We start from the raw sequence: 15738 nt of genomic DNA, 5'->3' as shown, positions 1-15738 counted from the left end.
ACTAAAACAATTTTGCATCACTCTTCTTCTCTTGCCAATAGATAGTACTGTGCAAGCATTTCCATGCTGTTGTCTGTGATGTTTCGTGTATGAGTGATGAGATATAAATTTAGAAATCAGCCCTGTTTTCCCACCTATATCTTACTGGGTTTTTTCCTCCCAAAATCCATTTTATAGCTGTAAAACAGCAAGTGTAGTATGAAAAATAAATAAGCTAAGTTAAGTCTGTAGGGAGACTGCCCCTTTTATTAGACCAACTGATACAGCTGAAGCAAACAACCAACCTTTCAGGCATGTGATTTGTCTTTAGGTCTGATCTGCAGCCTGTTTTTTTTTTCCCCAGCTGTAACTGGCAGTATATTACAAGATACTACCCCACCTTAAAAACCTTGCCTCACTTCAAATCCTAGACCGAAGCAGCTATAGCAACCCAAATACCACCACAAACAAATCAGAGTTTAGGACCCAGAGCCCTGTTTCAGGCTTGAGGGGATGTGACAGCTGACTGAAAATCAATGAAGTGTGATTAACAGAGCATCATGATGAGGCAAGATAAGGCTCAGAATGTGCCGTCTTGCCTTGCAGACTCAACTGTCTGCCTTGATTTTTAACTAGATTGTTTTAGTACCCTACTAGGATGGGACCAATTTGCTTATGAAAACAAAAGATCAGACTAAAGGAAAAACCACGGTGGTGCCCATGCTTTGCCTAGTGCTCTTTGTGCTGTGTTTGAGCCGCTCAGGTAAGTGCTATTTCTTCTTCTTCCAAGCCAAGCTGCAGATGTTCAAGATTTTTTTTTTTTCTACTGACCAGTTAGCTGCTGCTTGCTGAGATAAGGTAGATGCTGGCTTCCCTTGATCTCTTCTTAACACCGTCTGACTAGAAAAAGAGGGTTGTATCAGCTGCTGCCTTTGTATTGCAACCACAGCCAGTTTGGTGGCAAGGTTTTAATAGCTGGGTTGGGAGTGGGGGTGGGGTGGTGGTGGTCAGTGGGCAGAAGTTAACAAAAAAATCCTAAACTCGACTCGTACTGCTAAAGGGAATTACGAGACAATCTCCATCACCAGGAGGAAAATTGAAATGCCTCAGGCAAGGTGATGAAAGGCTAAGTGTCCTGCCTGTATTTCTCAGGGTGTTTTGCACATTTGTTTAGCAGACTTCCTGTCCCACGTCTCTTGCTCCTGTGCCTGTGAGGAACTGCTCCTGGCACGGACTGCAGAGAGAAACGGGAACCTGGAGGAGAGGAAAGATGGCAAACAGTGCTTGGTTACTTGTACATGTGGTAACCTGACAGGAAGATACCCAACTTTTGCCTTCTCTGTGCACCATATGGTAAATTCAGGGATGCATCTCTTCTATGGCTACTTCTCTGTTTTTTCAAAGGCAGTGCTACTTTGTTCAGTGTTTTCTCCATCCCTTTATCTAATTTAATCATCATATGGGGCTTGATCAAAGGAGCTTTTAGGCTATTTTTTCGGCTTCATATATCTTCCTCCTCATTGCTTTTAAACTGTCCTTCTGCCAGTACCGAGGCTGTCTTATAAGCGAACCAACCTTGTTCCTTCCGGCTTTCTTCTTTGTGAGACTTCTCAAGTCTTTTTCACTCTTTTCTGTGGCTTCCCAGCAGCTGAGTATCAACACATCCAGCCCCAAAACCAGCTTTACCACCTCTCTGCTATACCCCCTTGGAGCATCAGAGCCCTTGGACTTCATGTGAGGTACGGGCTGTGAAACAGCACCATTTTCCTGAGGGAGTTCATACACAGCCATGGACACGATGCCCATGGGATGTGTGGTTGTGTATGTGTACGCAGAGAGTTATACTCAAATAAACACAGAGCAATGTATTCCAGCACTAAGATAAATCTGGTTTTGATCCTGCATGTTTTGGGGTTGTGGATTTTTTCTAGTCAATGGCTTTCCCATTAAATTTCCTGTGTTTAACAAACATGCACCCCTGTAATCCTCCTAAATGGAAAGCAAAAGGGCTGGGAACTAGGGTCTCTGCAGTGACTCTTATGTGTCAGGTGATTGGACCACTGAGGTTGTGGGTAGTGAGGGGGGAGAAATACGTTCTCTCTTCTTTTTGTTGAGTTTTCTTTTGGTTATGCCTGTGTGGCATATTTGTGTAGGTAATCCAGTTTCTTAGGTCGGGCCTCAGAGTCTGCCCCCCATTTGCTGCGGTGGAGCTAGGGTTAGCCCTGGAGTGAGAATAAACTCTGGAGCAAGCAGAAGGAGAAGGCATTTGTGGTTTCCCAGCTGGTAATAGCAGACCTCGAAGGCTTGTGACAAAGCAGCAAGACACAGGGTGGCTGCAGAGGTTGCTATAAACTTTGTTGACAACTGCATGACCCTATCCCTGGCTGTGGTGCAGAGCAGGTGGAAAGGAGTGTGAAAACTCCCTCTGACCAGCTGGCCTCCACCTCTCCAAGGTTTGGTAACCCCACCACAACTGCATGTCCAACAACAGAAGACAAGCATGGCATGTGCTAGAACATCGAACAGTAAAGTAATTGTTACCCTGTGAGCAGCAATCATTAGGCTTCAGAGTTTACAGCTTCTCAAAGAGGAATGGGCATTTGCTGTGGCTGGAAGTGGGGGATGACAGTGCTGCTTGGACCTTGTGCTACCTTGAGAGAATCCAGACTGCATTAGGAAATTATTTTGTCCAATGGGAAACTCTCTCATGGGAGCAGGTTTTTGCCTTAGGCAGCAGTGCCACTTTCTGCCAGGCTGACAGGTCTGCCCCTGCCCATGGCCTCACATAGACCCCACTGAGAGAGAGGAGGCTGCATGGCCTGTCTCACCCAGAAGGTGAATAGCAGCTGCTGCGGGAAGAGAACACAGACAGGGATAGTGGTCTGTGATCACACCCTTTCCTCCCTGCATGTGGCAGAACATTACCCTCTGCCTCCAGTTTTCTCTCTGGAGGCACTGCTGAGCTCGGATGCCCTTTCCTCTTTTCCCATGGCACAGGGACCCTGCTGAGGGCTGCCTTACCTCTGATGTTTGCTGCCCAGTGTGTGTGAGCCCCTCAGCTGTGCCTCCTTGCCAGGGCTCTTCCATTGCCCAATCCTCGCACCGTCCCTCAGCTGCAGCCCTCTGCCTGCAGACCCCTTCTGCACCTGATGGCTGGCAATCTAGGCACGGGTGTCCTGCTCACATTGGAGCTGGCAGGGAATGGGTGGTGAGGGGATAAGGTGGGCCCAGGGCAGTGCCCTGTGAGGTCCCCTTTGTACAGCAATATTGGCTGTGACCACTGTGGAACAGGATCGATCAACATGAGCTCCTTTTTGCTCCATGGTGCCTTTGAAGATAGATGAAATCCTTTTCATCCTTGGGTGCTGTGCGTGTGCACAAGAGTAGAAGTGGAGGTCATGTCAGGACCTCAGCATCATAGAGAGTGGGGCTGGCATTGGGGAAAGGATTGAGGGTCTGAATGGCCCTTCCCCTTTCATGGTAGCAGGGGGAAGAGGTAACATGGTGGAAGGGACCAGGGGAATCCCAAGTCTTGCAGGTACGGACCATGATGGCTCCATGCTTGGCTGTGGGCAGACCCTGGCTACATCATCCAGCTCCTCCTGCTGCCAGATGAGTCCTTTTGCTTTTTGCTCCACTGATGCTGTTGTTCACCCAATCAACTTCTCCAGCTGGGAGAATTCAACTTTCTCAACTATTTGCTGCTATCTTCTGTTAAGCCCAGAGGAGATTCATTTCCGAGTGCTGCATGAGGCTCCCTCAGATCTAGCTTACAGGTCAGAAAAACAGCAAGGAAATCCCACCAGCCCAATCCTTGCACAGGGCAGTCTCTCTCTCAGAGACATCATAGAAACACACAAGTGCAAGTGAAATTCCTGGACCCTAAATTGTTCACGGTGTATTGCTGCTGTTTCTAGCTGCAAACCAGCCAGCCAGGGATTGCCCCACAGTGACCAAATTTCCCCTGTGGCCCCAGTTATCTGTGGTACTCCACAGGTATCTGAAAAAACAGAACTCTTTCTGAGGGTTGCATTTATCAGGCTGGATATTTACTACTTAAGAGTGAAAGAGAGTACCTGATGCTCTGAGCCTGTGGATTTTCTAATGAGTAATAAACAAGAAAGACTGGGCAAGTACGTTGACTCAAGACAAAAAGAACACAAAAACCAGAAACCTAGTGCAAGGTCATCACTGCTCTCGTGTGATGATTTTTCTGTGTGAGTTGGGCTTGGGCTGTGTTGCCCTCCCCTCCCGTCCGCCTAGTCCTGACGAGAGTCTGTGCATCTGAATTCCTACAGATTTTACTGGCAAGAGCTGCCCAGAGGCAAATTTGTCTCACATCATTGCTCTGCCTCACTTCTTCAGGTCATGCCATTCTTCACGTCTGCTTTCTGGCATGGCCCTACTCTCTGTTGTTCTCTTCCAGATGTGGCTGCCTTCAGTTCAATCGCTGAAAATGAGGACGCTCTCCTCAAGCACTTATTTCAAGGCTATCAGAAATGGGTCCGCCCCGTGGAAAACTCCAATGACACCATCAAAGTTCTTTTTGGATTAAAGATATCACAGCTTGTGGATGTGGTAAGTCTTGTGTTGGGCTTGGTAAAACATTCTTTCTTTTATAGACAGTCATGCATCCACCTGGGAGGGCTGGTGATGCTGTTGGCTTTTGACTTCTGACACATGAAATGCAAAGTGATGGTCAGGCAACAAAACACTGAGTGTGGTGTGGTGCTCCTGCCCCACACACAGCATGGGCTGTAAGACTCGTTTGTTTTGCAGCAAAGCTGAAGGTCCTTTTTTCCCTGGTGTTCTCAGGGAATAAGGCCTCATTGCATCAGGTGTTAATCAACAGTCCATGCCAGTCAATTCCTGACATTTACATTTGTAATTTAATGAAAAGACAGCTACAAGACAGAGGTGAGGAAGAGTAGAGCTGGTTGGACATTGCTTACTACAAGTAAACTTGTATTCAGGTCAAAGGCAGCTTGTATCTTGACCCTGCTGGCCACTAGAGGCAAAACAGACAATCCTATATTTTTGCCCATAGGGAAAATTTCCCTTCCCCTTCCCCTCCATCACTGCAATGCACAGTGCAATTTGCACAGAGCTCAAAGGTACCCACACAACAGCATGCTCCTTGCATCTCCTGGCTCTTGGCAGGATCCCCTTGTGCTGTGGAAGGCAGACTCTGATCCTGTGCTCTGTTCACATGTTCAGGACAATGTTTCAGCTTGTATCTTCCCAAACTCACTCCAGGCTGAGCAGTGTGGGGAGACAAGCTATCCTGTGAGCCCACAACCATGTGTGTCCTGACCCCACTTGCTGGCTGAGCCCTGCTGCCTCCCTGCTCTTTGGCATCTGATTCTTTTGGACTACTGTGAAATGCCACATCTTGATTTTTCCAGCCTCAGGAGCTCCCAGCGAGAGCAGGGGCAGCACCTAGAAAGTCAGTTCTCTTCCCCCAACAGTGACTTAAAAGCCCAGGCCCATGGGGAAACAGGACCATAGGGGTCTCCTCTGCTCAGCACAGGGTGGACTCAGCAGGCATAGGGTCTGTTTCTTCTGGCTGTTTTGGTATTGCAATGCTCTCTACCTTGTGTCACCCTAGGATGAGAAGAATCAGCTGATGACAACCAACGTGTGGCTGAAGCAGGTAAACTAGACCAAATCAGACCTCCCCTTTCAGTGTGGGACTACTGAGCGAAGCAGCTATCCCAGCCTGCTGCCCGCTGCACCATCCATCCCCTTTCATGACACTGAGTGGTCAGACAAAAGCAGCACCATGTTACCTTGCCTGAAGTTTTCATATAAAAGGGCAGAAAGGCGGACAGGTGGAGCTTTAGGAAATAGGATACCCTCTTCTCCTGGCCTGCACCCTAGCTGTGTATTCAAGTCAGCTGTATTTCAGGGAAGCAACATCTCTTGATACTGCAGTAGCTGTTCCTGGGATGCTGTGTGTGCCCTGAGGAACCATCCTGTCTCAGACTTAGAGGTCACACAAGTACTGTCTATCTCACCTGAGCTAAGACTGGTGCCTCAGATTTCTTCGTCAGCATAAGTAAAGAGAAAGAAAATGCCATCATGTTATCCCCCCTTACCCCCCCCCCCCAATTAAACTCTGTGGCAAATTAATCAGATCTCTCTAACATAATTACTTCTGGAAGTGACAATAAATTATACAAATGGGGGAAAGGTGCAAGTTGAACTGTTAGGTCTCCTTTCTTTTTCACTCCTGAAGAATGCTGCATTTGGTTTAGATTACATTGCACCAGTTTATTGACCTTGTGACAATTATTTTAAGTCTCTCAGCCATATGAGTATCTATAAACATGTCATCTGATCCTAGGCAGAGGACATAAACCTCAAGCCATACTTGCGATGGTGCCATGGGAAGTGGCTCCCAGGGGTCGCTGTGCTGGGAAGGAGAAATGTGGCTCAGTTTTTGTTCTCAGTCTGATACACGTAGTGCTGCAGGGAGTGTGAACTTCTGGATGGAGCAGGACTCCTAAAGGCTGTATGGACATTATGTGCAAAGATGGTCTCTCCCTTGAAGAGGGAGGAGCTCAGACCTCCCCTTACTGCAGGGAGTACAAGAATTTCCCATTTTTCTGGGGAAATTTGCTATGGATCTGAATTCAACTGCTGAGAGCTTGCCTGGAAAGAGCTGACATGTTACGTTTTCCCCACCTTCAGCTGCAATTGCAGAGCCCCTCATGTTCACAGGGCCAGATCTCGACTTCCTTACTCTGTTTGAGTAGCCACTTGGGTGGAGAGCAGAGCCCTTCTACAAAAGTAAACCCCCTGTCTGTCCTCTCCCCATTCCCACCAGCACCCAGCTCCACCTGCAGGTCCAAGCCCTGCAGTCTTCAGGTGTGGAATCAACCCACTTCACCCTCCTCATTCTCTCTATTCCTGAAAGTGTCCCCAGAAAGATTTTACAGCCTTTTGCAACCTTTGACAGAATATTCCTGGGTCTGACCATCTCCTTCTTCTTAGGCAAGACTTGGCTGCTTGCTCCACCCAGGACAGCAAAGTCTCCTAAGCCCTGGGGCAGCCTTCATCCCTCTGGCTGGGTGACATCTTGCCAAATGCAAGGTTACAGTGACTGCAGAAGAGAGGGACCTGAAGTATTGACTGACATTAGCAGGCCAAATACAAACCCAGGCTGCCCTAGGGCATTAGGCCTGAGATGCTAAGGCAGACAGACACCTAACGGTCCTCTCCATTGCTGCATGAACCTGTGTGGGGACATTTCAGGTTAGCCCATCCATGCTGACACCCTGTTTGTACTGCAGCATTGACCTCCCCAGAGTCATAGCCTGAAGGCTGTGTCACCATTCTTGCTGTGGGAAATCAGGTTCTGCTGTAGGTTACTCCATGCCACCACCCACTCATTGCCTCTTGGGTATTGGGGAGGATGAGAATGAGGGGGAAGTCACTTTATCTAATCCTTCTGCCTCATGCTGTAGCTAAAAGAAGGACGTACCCTGGAGTCTGCACTGTAGACATGCTGATTTCTCTGGAGCCTTTGGAGACTGTGCTCAGATTTTAGCCAGGGCAGCTCCCTAGGGTAACTCAGCACTGTGATTTTCAGAATCATTGAGCTGGGCTCTCACTAGTTGTTACCATTTCTAATATTTTTTTCTCCATCTGAGTGCCTGAGAACATCAAGGCCCAAATGAAATGCAATGGGGGCCAAAAATAAGTGAGACACAGGCACATGCAGATGCCCCTATGAGGTCAGGAGGAGCCCTAAATACCTGTGGCCTAAGCCAGGTGTCCTGCTTTGGAAGTCATGCATTCTTGTAGGAACTGGTCCCAAGAGCAATCCAGTGCTTGGTGGATTATTAGAGTGCATAAGCACAACAGCTATGAAAAAATCCATAAAACTAAGCAGAATAAAAATATTTTTTTCTTTTGCGTAGGGAAAAGTGAAAAACACTAAACCAAATCAGAACCTGTCCTTCTGCAGGAAGTCAGGGAAGTCTGGGCCTCCCCCTAGGTGTGTGAGGTTTAGGGGGAATCACAGTCATAATTTTTCTGCAAGAGTCTGGCTTTTCTCAGGTGAGCAAAGCTTAAACCCAAGGGATTTCTTTTTTTTTTTTTTTAACCTCAAATGTCCAGATGTTCAAGATGGTGGGACTTAATGATGTGTATGCAGGCAAGCACACAAGGCACAAAGGGGTTCAGGCAAGCTATGGTGTCTACCATCAAGAGTCAAGAATCTGTATCCAGTGTTTCTTAGTCCACTTGCTGTGGATTGAGCACTTCAGTGACAGCCCAGAGACAGGAATTTGGCAGAACTGGAGGAAGAGGAGAGCAGCTTGGAAGAAAGGGAGAAGAGAGGAAAGGGCCCTTCACATCTGCTGCTACAGTTTGTGTCAGCATAGCCCGTAGGGAGATTCCCATTTTAAACTGCTCATCTTCAAAGTCTGCACACAGTCTATTTTCTGCTCTAAAAAGAAGACACGCAACCATTTGCCTTGCAGACACGAAAGAGCACTTTAGCTGGGAGATAAATCAATGCAGGGCAGAGGGGTGGGAGGAGTATTGCAGATGTAGCAAATAACCCAGGCCAAGGGGCTGTTCCAATTCCACTCCAGAGGGATGATTATATCTCCAGGTGGCTCACAGGGTATTTGCTTCTGTTGTGTTAGTGCATACTATGAGCTGACTGTGTTAGCTGATGCAGTCAGCCCTGACTATCCACTTGCATAACAGATATGTTTCCAGCCTAAGCCCCCTTGCATCAATTACAGGACATGTCCAGGACATGTGTGAGTCTGTGCCCACCTAACAACCCAGGCTGCTGGAAACATCTGGTACATACCCATCCACAGAAAAAGTGGTGTGCTCTGTCCCTTCTGCTGAGGCTAAGAGCGGCAATGACTGCTCTTCTCTTTCTACACCTGAACAGCTCCCATCCCTCCTGCAGGGAGGAGAAAGAGCAGCAAGAGGAGCCAGGGGTGGAGGACTGTGCCTGATAGCTGATGCCAGTCATTTGGGCAGTTCAGAGAGTGGGTCCATGTGTCTGCTGGTGCAGGTAGTGGGGCATTAATCCTGCTATGATAACACCCTGGGCAACTGCCTCCTTTGCTTGTGCCTTGGTCCAGATTTTAGGAGGGCTCTATCAGCCACCTGCCCATGACCTGCGGCCCCATCCCATCCCTGCACCTAGAGGACGAAAATGCTTGTTCTTACTGTCTGTGTTTAGGCCTCTACTGAGGCTCAGGGTTGCTGTCACACTGTAAAGGACTGCAATAACAAGTGTCTGTAGGTATAGCTGTGAAAAGCGTGTGGAATTGAAGAAGTAAGAGGGGAACAATATGGTGGGAGAAGAAGCAGAGAGTATCACATTTTGGCTCGTCCTTAAGTCATAGAGGAAATTACTCAGAGAAGGATGAGCCCTCCCCATCCTCGGGGAGCTCTTAGTGCTGGAGCTTAATGGAAAGTGGTTCATCTTCCGCTTCTTGGTACTGACCACAGTCTACAGTTCTTTCTTCCTCTTGCTGCTATTCCCATGGGTAAGTGAAAACCCCCATCAGTAGTGAATGGGGAACAGAGAGCTGTTTTTCCACTACATCTTTGTGGAAATCTCCAGGTTGCTAGAGCCACTTTGCTAGGATGTCCCCATCTGAAAAACAAAAAGAGGAGAGAAAAATTATTCTGGAGTTCAGCATAATGAAAATGGACAGGACTCCCCTTGCTTTTGCTTTTTTAGTGTTATCTCTTCAGGACTGTAACCAAATGCTTTATAATAGTGTTGTATTATTTTTCCTGCAATAGTGTGCAGGTCTTTCTGATGAAAAAACGATGATTTGGTTTGCAAGGACAGTGTACAGATATTGGATGTTGTATTCTGTTCACTGAAAAAAGACAGGTCTCCACTGAAAAGTAATTAAAGGCCACCTGTCTGTCACTAGGGTAGTACTAGCCATGCCAGCTGGTTCTTCTACAGGTTCAGTGCCAGCGAAAAACGTCATAGGCTGGTTCTCAGAGGGACAAAGTGCCATACCCAAGGGAAGTGGCTCCTTCCTTCTGGACTACCACTCAGGTGGGCTGGGCAGATGGGTGAGCGAAGTGAGAGTCAAGTGCTCTCCGGGAGTGCCTGCCTCGGGGTTGCCTGCAAAGGGATGGGTTGTTGGGGCCCACCTGTGGCTGGAGGGGTAGTGCTTGTGGGGATTGACATCTCCCAGCCATGCCTGCCTGGCATCCTCTCTGCAGCTGTGCAGTCTTACATTAAGCTCTGTCCATTGTGCTGTGCAATGCAGTCCCTCTGAGGCAGGTGGTGGGAGGAGGAATGAGGCTGTTGTGTATGAGTGTGCAGAGGACTCTGCTGGCTTGTTACAGGAATGGATTGACTACAAGCTCTCCTGGAATCCAGAGGAATATGGTGGGATCACTGCCATCCGTGTCCCCTCTGAGTCCCTGTGGCTTCCTGACATTGTTTTGTTTGAAAAGTGAGTAGCATGGCTCCTTGCTCCAGGCTTAGGCCAGAGCTTGGGCAAGGCATGCCAGTCGCCGTTAAGCTTGCGTGTGCTGTCAGAAGGCTGCTTCTTTCAGCAGTATGAATGTTGGCTTCCCTTGTGCTCCAGGTGATAGGCAGAAGGCAGAGCTGTGGGGGGGTAGGACTGGGGCAAACATAGTACTGAACTTGGTGCTGTTTCTTCCTGTCCAACTTGCAGTGCTGATGGACGTTTTGAAGGATCCCTGATGACCAAAGTCATAGTCAAGTACAATGGAGTGGTGACGTGGATGCCACCAGCCAGTTATAAGAGCTCTTGCATGATGGACGTGACCTTCTTCCCCTTCGACAGACAAAACTGCTCCATGAAGTTTGGGTCATGGACATATGATGGCAGTATGGTGGACTTGATTTTAGTGGATGAAAATGTAGACAGGAAAGACTTCTTTGATAACGGGGAGTGGGAGATCTTAAATGCCAAAGGTATGAAAGGCAACAGGAAGGACGGGTTGTACTCTTACCCATTTGTCACTTACTCCTTTGTGTTGAGACGACTTCCGCTGTTTTATACTCTTTTCTTAATAATCCCTTGCCTGGGACTGTCTTTTCTAACTGTCCTGGTGTTTTACCTGCCTTCAGATGAAGGAGAAAAGCTTTCATTATCTACATCAGTTTTAGTCTCCCTCACTGTTTTCCTTTTAGTGATTGAGGAAATAATCCCTTCTTCTTCCAAAGTCATCCCTCTGATTGGTGAGTATCTGCTGTTCATCATGATTTTTGTGACCCTCTCTATCATCGTGACTGTGTTTGTTATCAATGTCCACCATCGCTCCTCAGCAACTTATCATCCCATGGCTCCCTGGGTTAAAAGACTCTTCCTCCAGAAATTGCCTCAGCTGCTCTGCATGAAGGGCCATGTAGATCGTTACTCCTTCTCAGAGACTGAAGAAAGGGAAACCACTTTGAAATCAAAGCTCCTGGGGAAACAGAAACACAAGCAAGCAAAAGACAGAGAGAAAATTGTTACTGCCTTTCTGGAAAAAGCAGCCGACTCCATTCGATACATTTCCAAGCATGTTAAAAAGGAGCATTTCATCAGACAGGTAGGTGAAGAGAGGGCAAGGAGGGATCACAGTTTTCTTGAGAGCAGTGGCTTCCAAGCTCTTACCTTTTCTGCATGCCTTTCCCTTTGCCTCTTTCTCCTGCTGTCATCTGAGACATGGCCTGGGAGCTTCCCTTGCTTGATAAATAATACGGGTTTTGGGAAAATGCACTGCTTCAGGGAGAACTGTATAGTGCTGTGAGTCCCTGCTCTTCACAGAAGCAAGAAGCCACAGCAGCCTCCCTTGAAGGAATTCCTGTTTCGGGATTATTTGAATAAGCTTGGCCTGCTTAAATTTGGGATAGACATGAATCTGGAAAATCTCTGAGTTGTCACATGCTCTGAAACTCTCTGAAATAGGCAGGCTCTATGACAGTTGCTAGGTCTCAGTCCTGGCCTCTCTGTGACTATAGACAGTGCAGCTGCCCTGCTTTGATTCTTCTCAAAAGGTCTTCTAGATTTTTGCTAACATCAGATCAGTCCCCAACTACCATGTTTTTCCTTCTCCCAACAATCCACGTGACTATCAAAATGGCAAATATGTGTGTGCATAAACAATGCATCTACCCTAACCCCTAACCCTAATGCCTAACCCTAATGGCCTAACCCTAACTCTAACCCTAATGACCCTAACCCTAAAACTACTCCTAACCCTAAAGGCCTAACTCTAACCCTAACCCTAATGACCCTAACCCTAACCCCTAACCCTAATGGCCTAACCCTAACTCTAACCCTAATGACCCTAACCCTAACCGTGTAACCCTAACCCTAACACTACCCCTAACCCTAACCCTAAAGGCCTAACTCTAACCCTAACCCTAAACCTAATGCCCTAACCCTAAGACTAACCCTAATGGCCTAACTCTAATACCTAACCCTACCCCTAACCCCTAACCCTAACTGTAATGGCCTAACCCTAACCCTAACCATAATGGCCTAACCCTAATCCCTAACCCCTAACCCCTAACCCTAACAGTCTAACCCTAATGACCCTAACCCTAACCCTAACCCTACCCTAACCCTAACCCCAACATTGCTGTGCTCTCTTACCCTTGCATGAGATGCATTGGGAAGAGAAAAACTTCTGTTAGCACCCTTTTACCAAAAGACAAGGGCTTTGTTCAAACTGTGCTGAGATGACTTCAGCAGAGAGATGAAGAGTAAATGAAACATGCAGTTTGTGAGCATATAGTGTCCATGAGTGAAGCCTTCTGTTTGAAGCTGAAATAATTTTTAATAAAAAAAGTCACTTGCATTGCTTTTATAAATAGTCCTTTTGTGTGTACAGGGTTGTGCCAGTACTCACAATGCAAAATTTGCCTCCACCTCCTCAATGCACACAATCTGAGCAAACAGAGCACTTAGGCAAACACAAACCAATAAGACCACTTGAACTAGAAGCAATGTCTGTGCTAGAGCCACGTCCTGGCACTTCAGGGGAGATGCAGTTCTATGGAAAGAAAAACAGTTCATTATAAAGTCATCTTCAAGCTTGAATCAGTAAACTTTCACATATGCACTAAGCTGAAAGCTTTTGCACAGGCTAAAAGAAGTTTTATTACCATGTGTGTAAAACTACAGATTTGTTTTGGGGTTTTGAGTGACTCACAGCTATGGATGCTGAAAAAGTCATCCATGTCAGTTTTAGGATACAGCACACTACAAATTTAGAATTTTAAAAACAGATTTTTTGAGCTAAAATATATGTAGAGCATGAATAAAGTGCTGGACTCATTACTGTTTCTGTTTGTTCTCCGTCTCTCCCTCCCAGGTTGTCCAAGACTGGAAATTTGTAGCTCAAGTCCTGGATCGGATCTTCCTATGGCTATTTCTGGTGGTGTCAGTGATGGGTTCAGTTCTCATCTTTACCCCTGCATTACAGATGTGGCTGAACAGTACTTTGTAGAAAATGCTCTCACAGTAGCATACAACAGGTACAATGCCTAGGGATGGTGTTGCCTTTGACCTTGGTCTCTATTGTACAAGATGGGAAGCAACAGCAAGACCGAGGAAAAGTGATGGTAACAGTGGGCATTGGTTAATGCTTTCTATCTGCATACAACTCTACCAGTTACAGATTTGACAGATAGGAAAAGGGCTTGGTGAGCAGCTGAGTCCTAAAGTGGGGTTGCACAATTGAGTTATAAGTATTTTCCTAGTAGCTTGATTATATTACAATAAAAGCCAAGATTATTAAAATTGGAAACAGTACATCTGGCACAATGATTACGCTTAAAAGGCAGATCTGTCAGTTAAAATGCTACTTTATAAAAGAAGTTATAGTAGGCACACAAATCAGTACTCAGTTTATCTACATTTCCAAGTAAAAACCACAAAGTCTCTACAGATTGCTCTTTGCATGTGTCAGAACTGGCAATTGCACAGCATGTACATCACAAGAAGTACAAATACCTTTAGATGGGATGTTTGAAATCTTGACTCTGTGGCTTCACCTTGCGGCAGGATCAGCTCAACAGTGACAGAACTTACCACTCTGCCCACCTGCTACCAGCCTTTATGGCATGCACGCTTTGTCTCTTCTCTTGGACGTCAGGAAGCTACAAGGTATTACCCACTTTTCAGTATTATTTGCAGTTTTGCCTGCTGCTCTGTAATGTACCAAAAGGCTGAACAAGTAAGGATTTTCCCCATGCTCCTCATTTAGAAACAATGATTCCTGCACCTGCTTTTTCACAAGACAAGTGGAAATGGAAGATCAACCAAAGTATACTGCTTGGAGAAATGTGGCTATGTTACTCAATAAGGCAACAGTGATCTTCCTAAACAGTTCAGCTGGAGGGAAGCTGCAGACACTGTTTTTGGCAAATGAAACTTGTGGTTGGTGCAGAAGTGGAGTTTCTCCTGAGAACTGTGGGGTGAGCTGCCTACTGGGAAGACACATCTTTGGGTGTTGATTTGTTCGTGTCGCCCAGGCAATTCACAGTTTCATTCCTTTGATTCATTCAAATGGGATTCTCCTGCATGATTAGCAGCAGCTCTTAAAAGTGTAAATGAAACCTGACAGAAAATGCACAAGTGAAGCTCTCACCACTTTTGCTGGGGCAGTGTTTTGCTGACATGGAGTGCTTTAGAAAAACCCATTCAGAACTTGTAGATGTTTTCAAGGGTAGCGAGGGATTTGGAGATCCAATTTTTGACAGTCTAAATGTGCACCTGGTGTTAAAACTTTAGCTAGCCTTGAAACTTTCTCCAGAGGGATGGAGGTTAGAATGTGTTAAAAATACACAGAGGTATTCTTGTGCTTGGATTATGTGTACACACCAGATATCTGTGAATTAGTATCATTCCATCTTGTTGGGTCACTTCAGAAAGTTCTGTTCACTTGTGCAATCATTATTAATAAACATGTATTTAGTAAATGATTCCTGGGATGAGAGTGCTCATATGCTGGGCTTTGTTGTTGTTTTGTTGTCAGAAAAGTCTAGATTGTAGCCCATTTTAAAAGCCTTGTCTCAAATCTATTCAAACAGAGGAGTTGTCATGTTCTTGGAAAGTCCTCATAACTTTTTAGTTCTGTGTGTGATTTTGAGGAGGGAGCATTCAGATCTGGTTATTATATTGCAGGAACCTAGAACAGAGCCATTTAGTTTAGCATATACAGATAGATGTCTTAACATAAGACACTGGTATAAAACTTCTAGACATTGACTTTACTACCAGCTGCTCCTCTCTTTTTGCATTAAGTCTGATTTTATTTCCCTAGCCAATACTGTGAAATATCCACAGCAAAACTGCCAGGAAGCTCTTCTTTCCAGCATTTAGACTCTTGAAATCAATTAGCAATAGGTTTTCCGTCTGAGCACTGCTGCCAGGGGGCTGCCTCTTAGCCATGACAGATGACAAAATCCTCTCCTGGGCAAGTGCTTCAGGTGTTTAGCTGGCAGATGGTCCTGTCCTCACCTTGCAACATGACATTTCAGTTGCCTGCCTGAAGGCAACACGTGGCTGTGTCTCACGCCAAGCTGCTTCTTCTGGCTTATGCTAGAGGAGGTCAGCAGGGCTCAGATCTTTGGAGCAGGAGATGTATGAACACTGCACAGGTATGGCTTTTGGCCTCTCATCTTCCTAGCATTGCATCTAGGACTGCTACATCTGTAGTCTCATTAGTCATTATTTACTTGCACTGACTGTTTCTGAGCTTCCCTGAATCTCCTTGCCACTGGTCTGAAAA

At 46.4% G+C, this 15738-nt stretch overlaps 1 protein-coding gene across 5 annotated transcripts; it reads left to right on the top strand.

Annotated features, from left to right (window-relative positions):
- The first annotated feature begins 499 nt into the window (after window positions 1-499).
- CHRNB3 (cholinergic receptor nicotinic beta 3 subunit) lies at window positions 500-14929 on the top strand. 5 transcript variants are annotated; one of them, XM_074856563.1, is made up of 7 exons: window positions 500-742; window positions 4406-4557; window positions 5588-5632; window positions 10330-10439; window positions 10665-11194; window positions 11282-11547; window positions 13318-14929. In XM_074856563.1, the coding sequence occupies exons 1-7, from the start codon at window positions 655-657 to the stop codon at window positions 13450-13452; spliced, it is 1326 nt and encodes a 441-aa protein (XP_074712664.1). In that variant the 5' UTR covers window positions 500-654; the 3' UTR covers window positions 13453-14929. The 5 variants fall into 5 exon arrangements, with proteins under 5 accessions (XP_074712664.1, XP_074712667.1, XP_074712662.1 ...); XM_074856566.1 differs by lacking the exon at window positions 13318-14929 and having other exon boundaries at window positions 10665-10927; window positions 11147-11194; window positions 11329-11526; XM_074856561.1 differs by having other exon boundaries at window positions 10665-11547.
- Window positions 14930-15738: the final 809 nt, after the last annotated feature.

The sequence above is a fragment of the Strix uralensis genome, chromosome Z (assembly GCF_047716275.1).
Source record: "Strix uralensis isolate ZFMK-TIS-50842 chromosome Z, bStrUra1, whole genome shotgun sequence".
Classification (NCBI taxonomy): Eukaryota; Metazoa; Chordata; class Aves; order Strigiformes; family Strigidae; genus Strix; species Strix uralensis.
This window is presented reverse-complemented; position numbering and strand designations above follow the sequence as displayed.

Bases quoted from the DNA above. Each gene is read 5' to 3' on its own strand.
- CHRNB3 (XM_074856561.1), top strand. From the start codon at position 655: ATGAAAACAAAAGATCAGACTAAAGGAAAAACCACGGTGGTGCCCATG. The intron at 5,633-10,329 runs GTAAACTAGACC...GGCTTGTTACAG, and splicing joins CCAACGTGTGGCTGAAGCAG to GAATGGATTGACTACAAGCT. The intron at 10,440-10,664 runs GTGAGTAGCATG...TCCAACTTGCAG, and splicing joins GACATTGTTTTGTTTGAAAA to TGCTGATGGACGTTTTGAAG.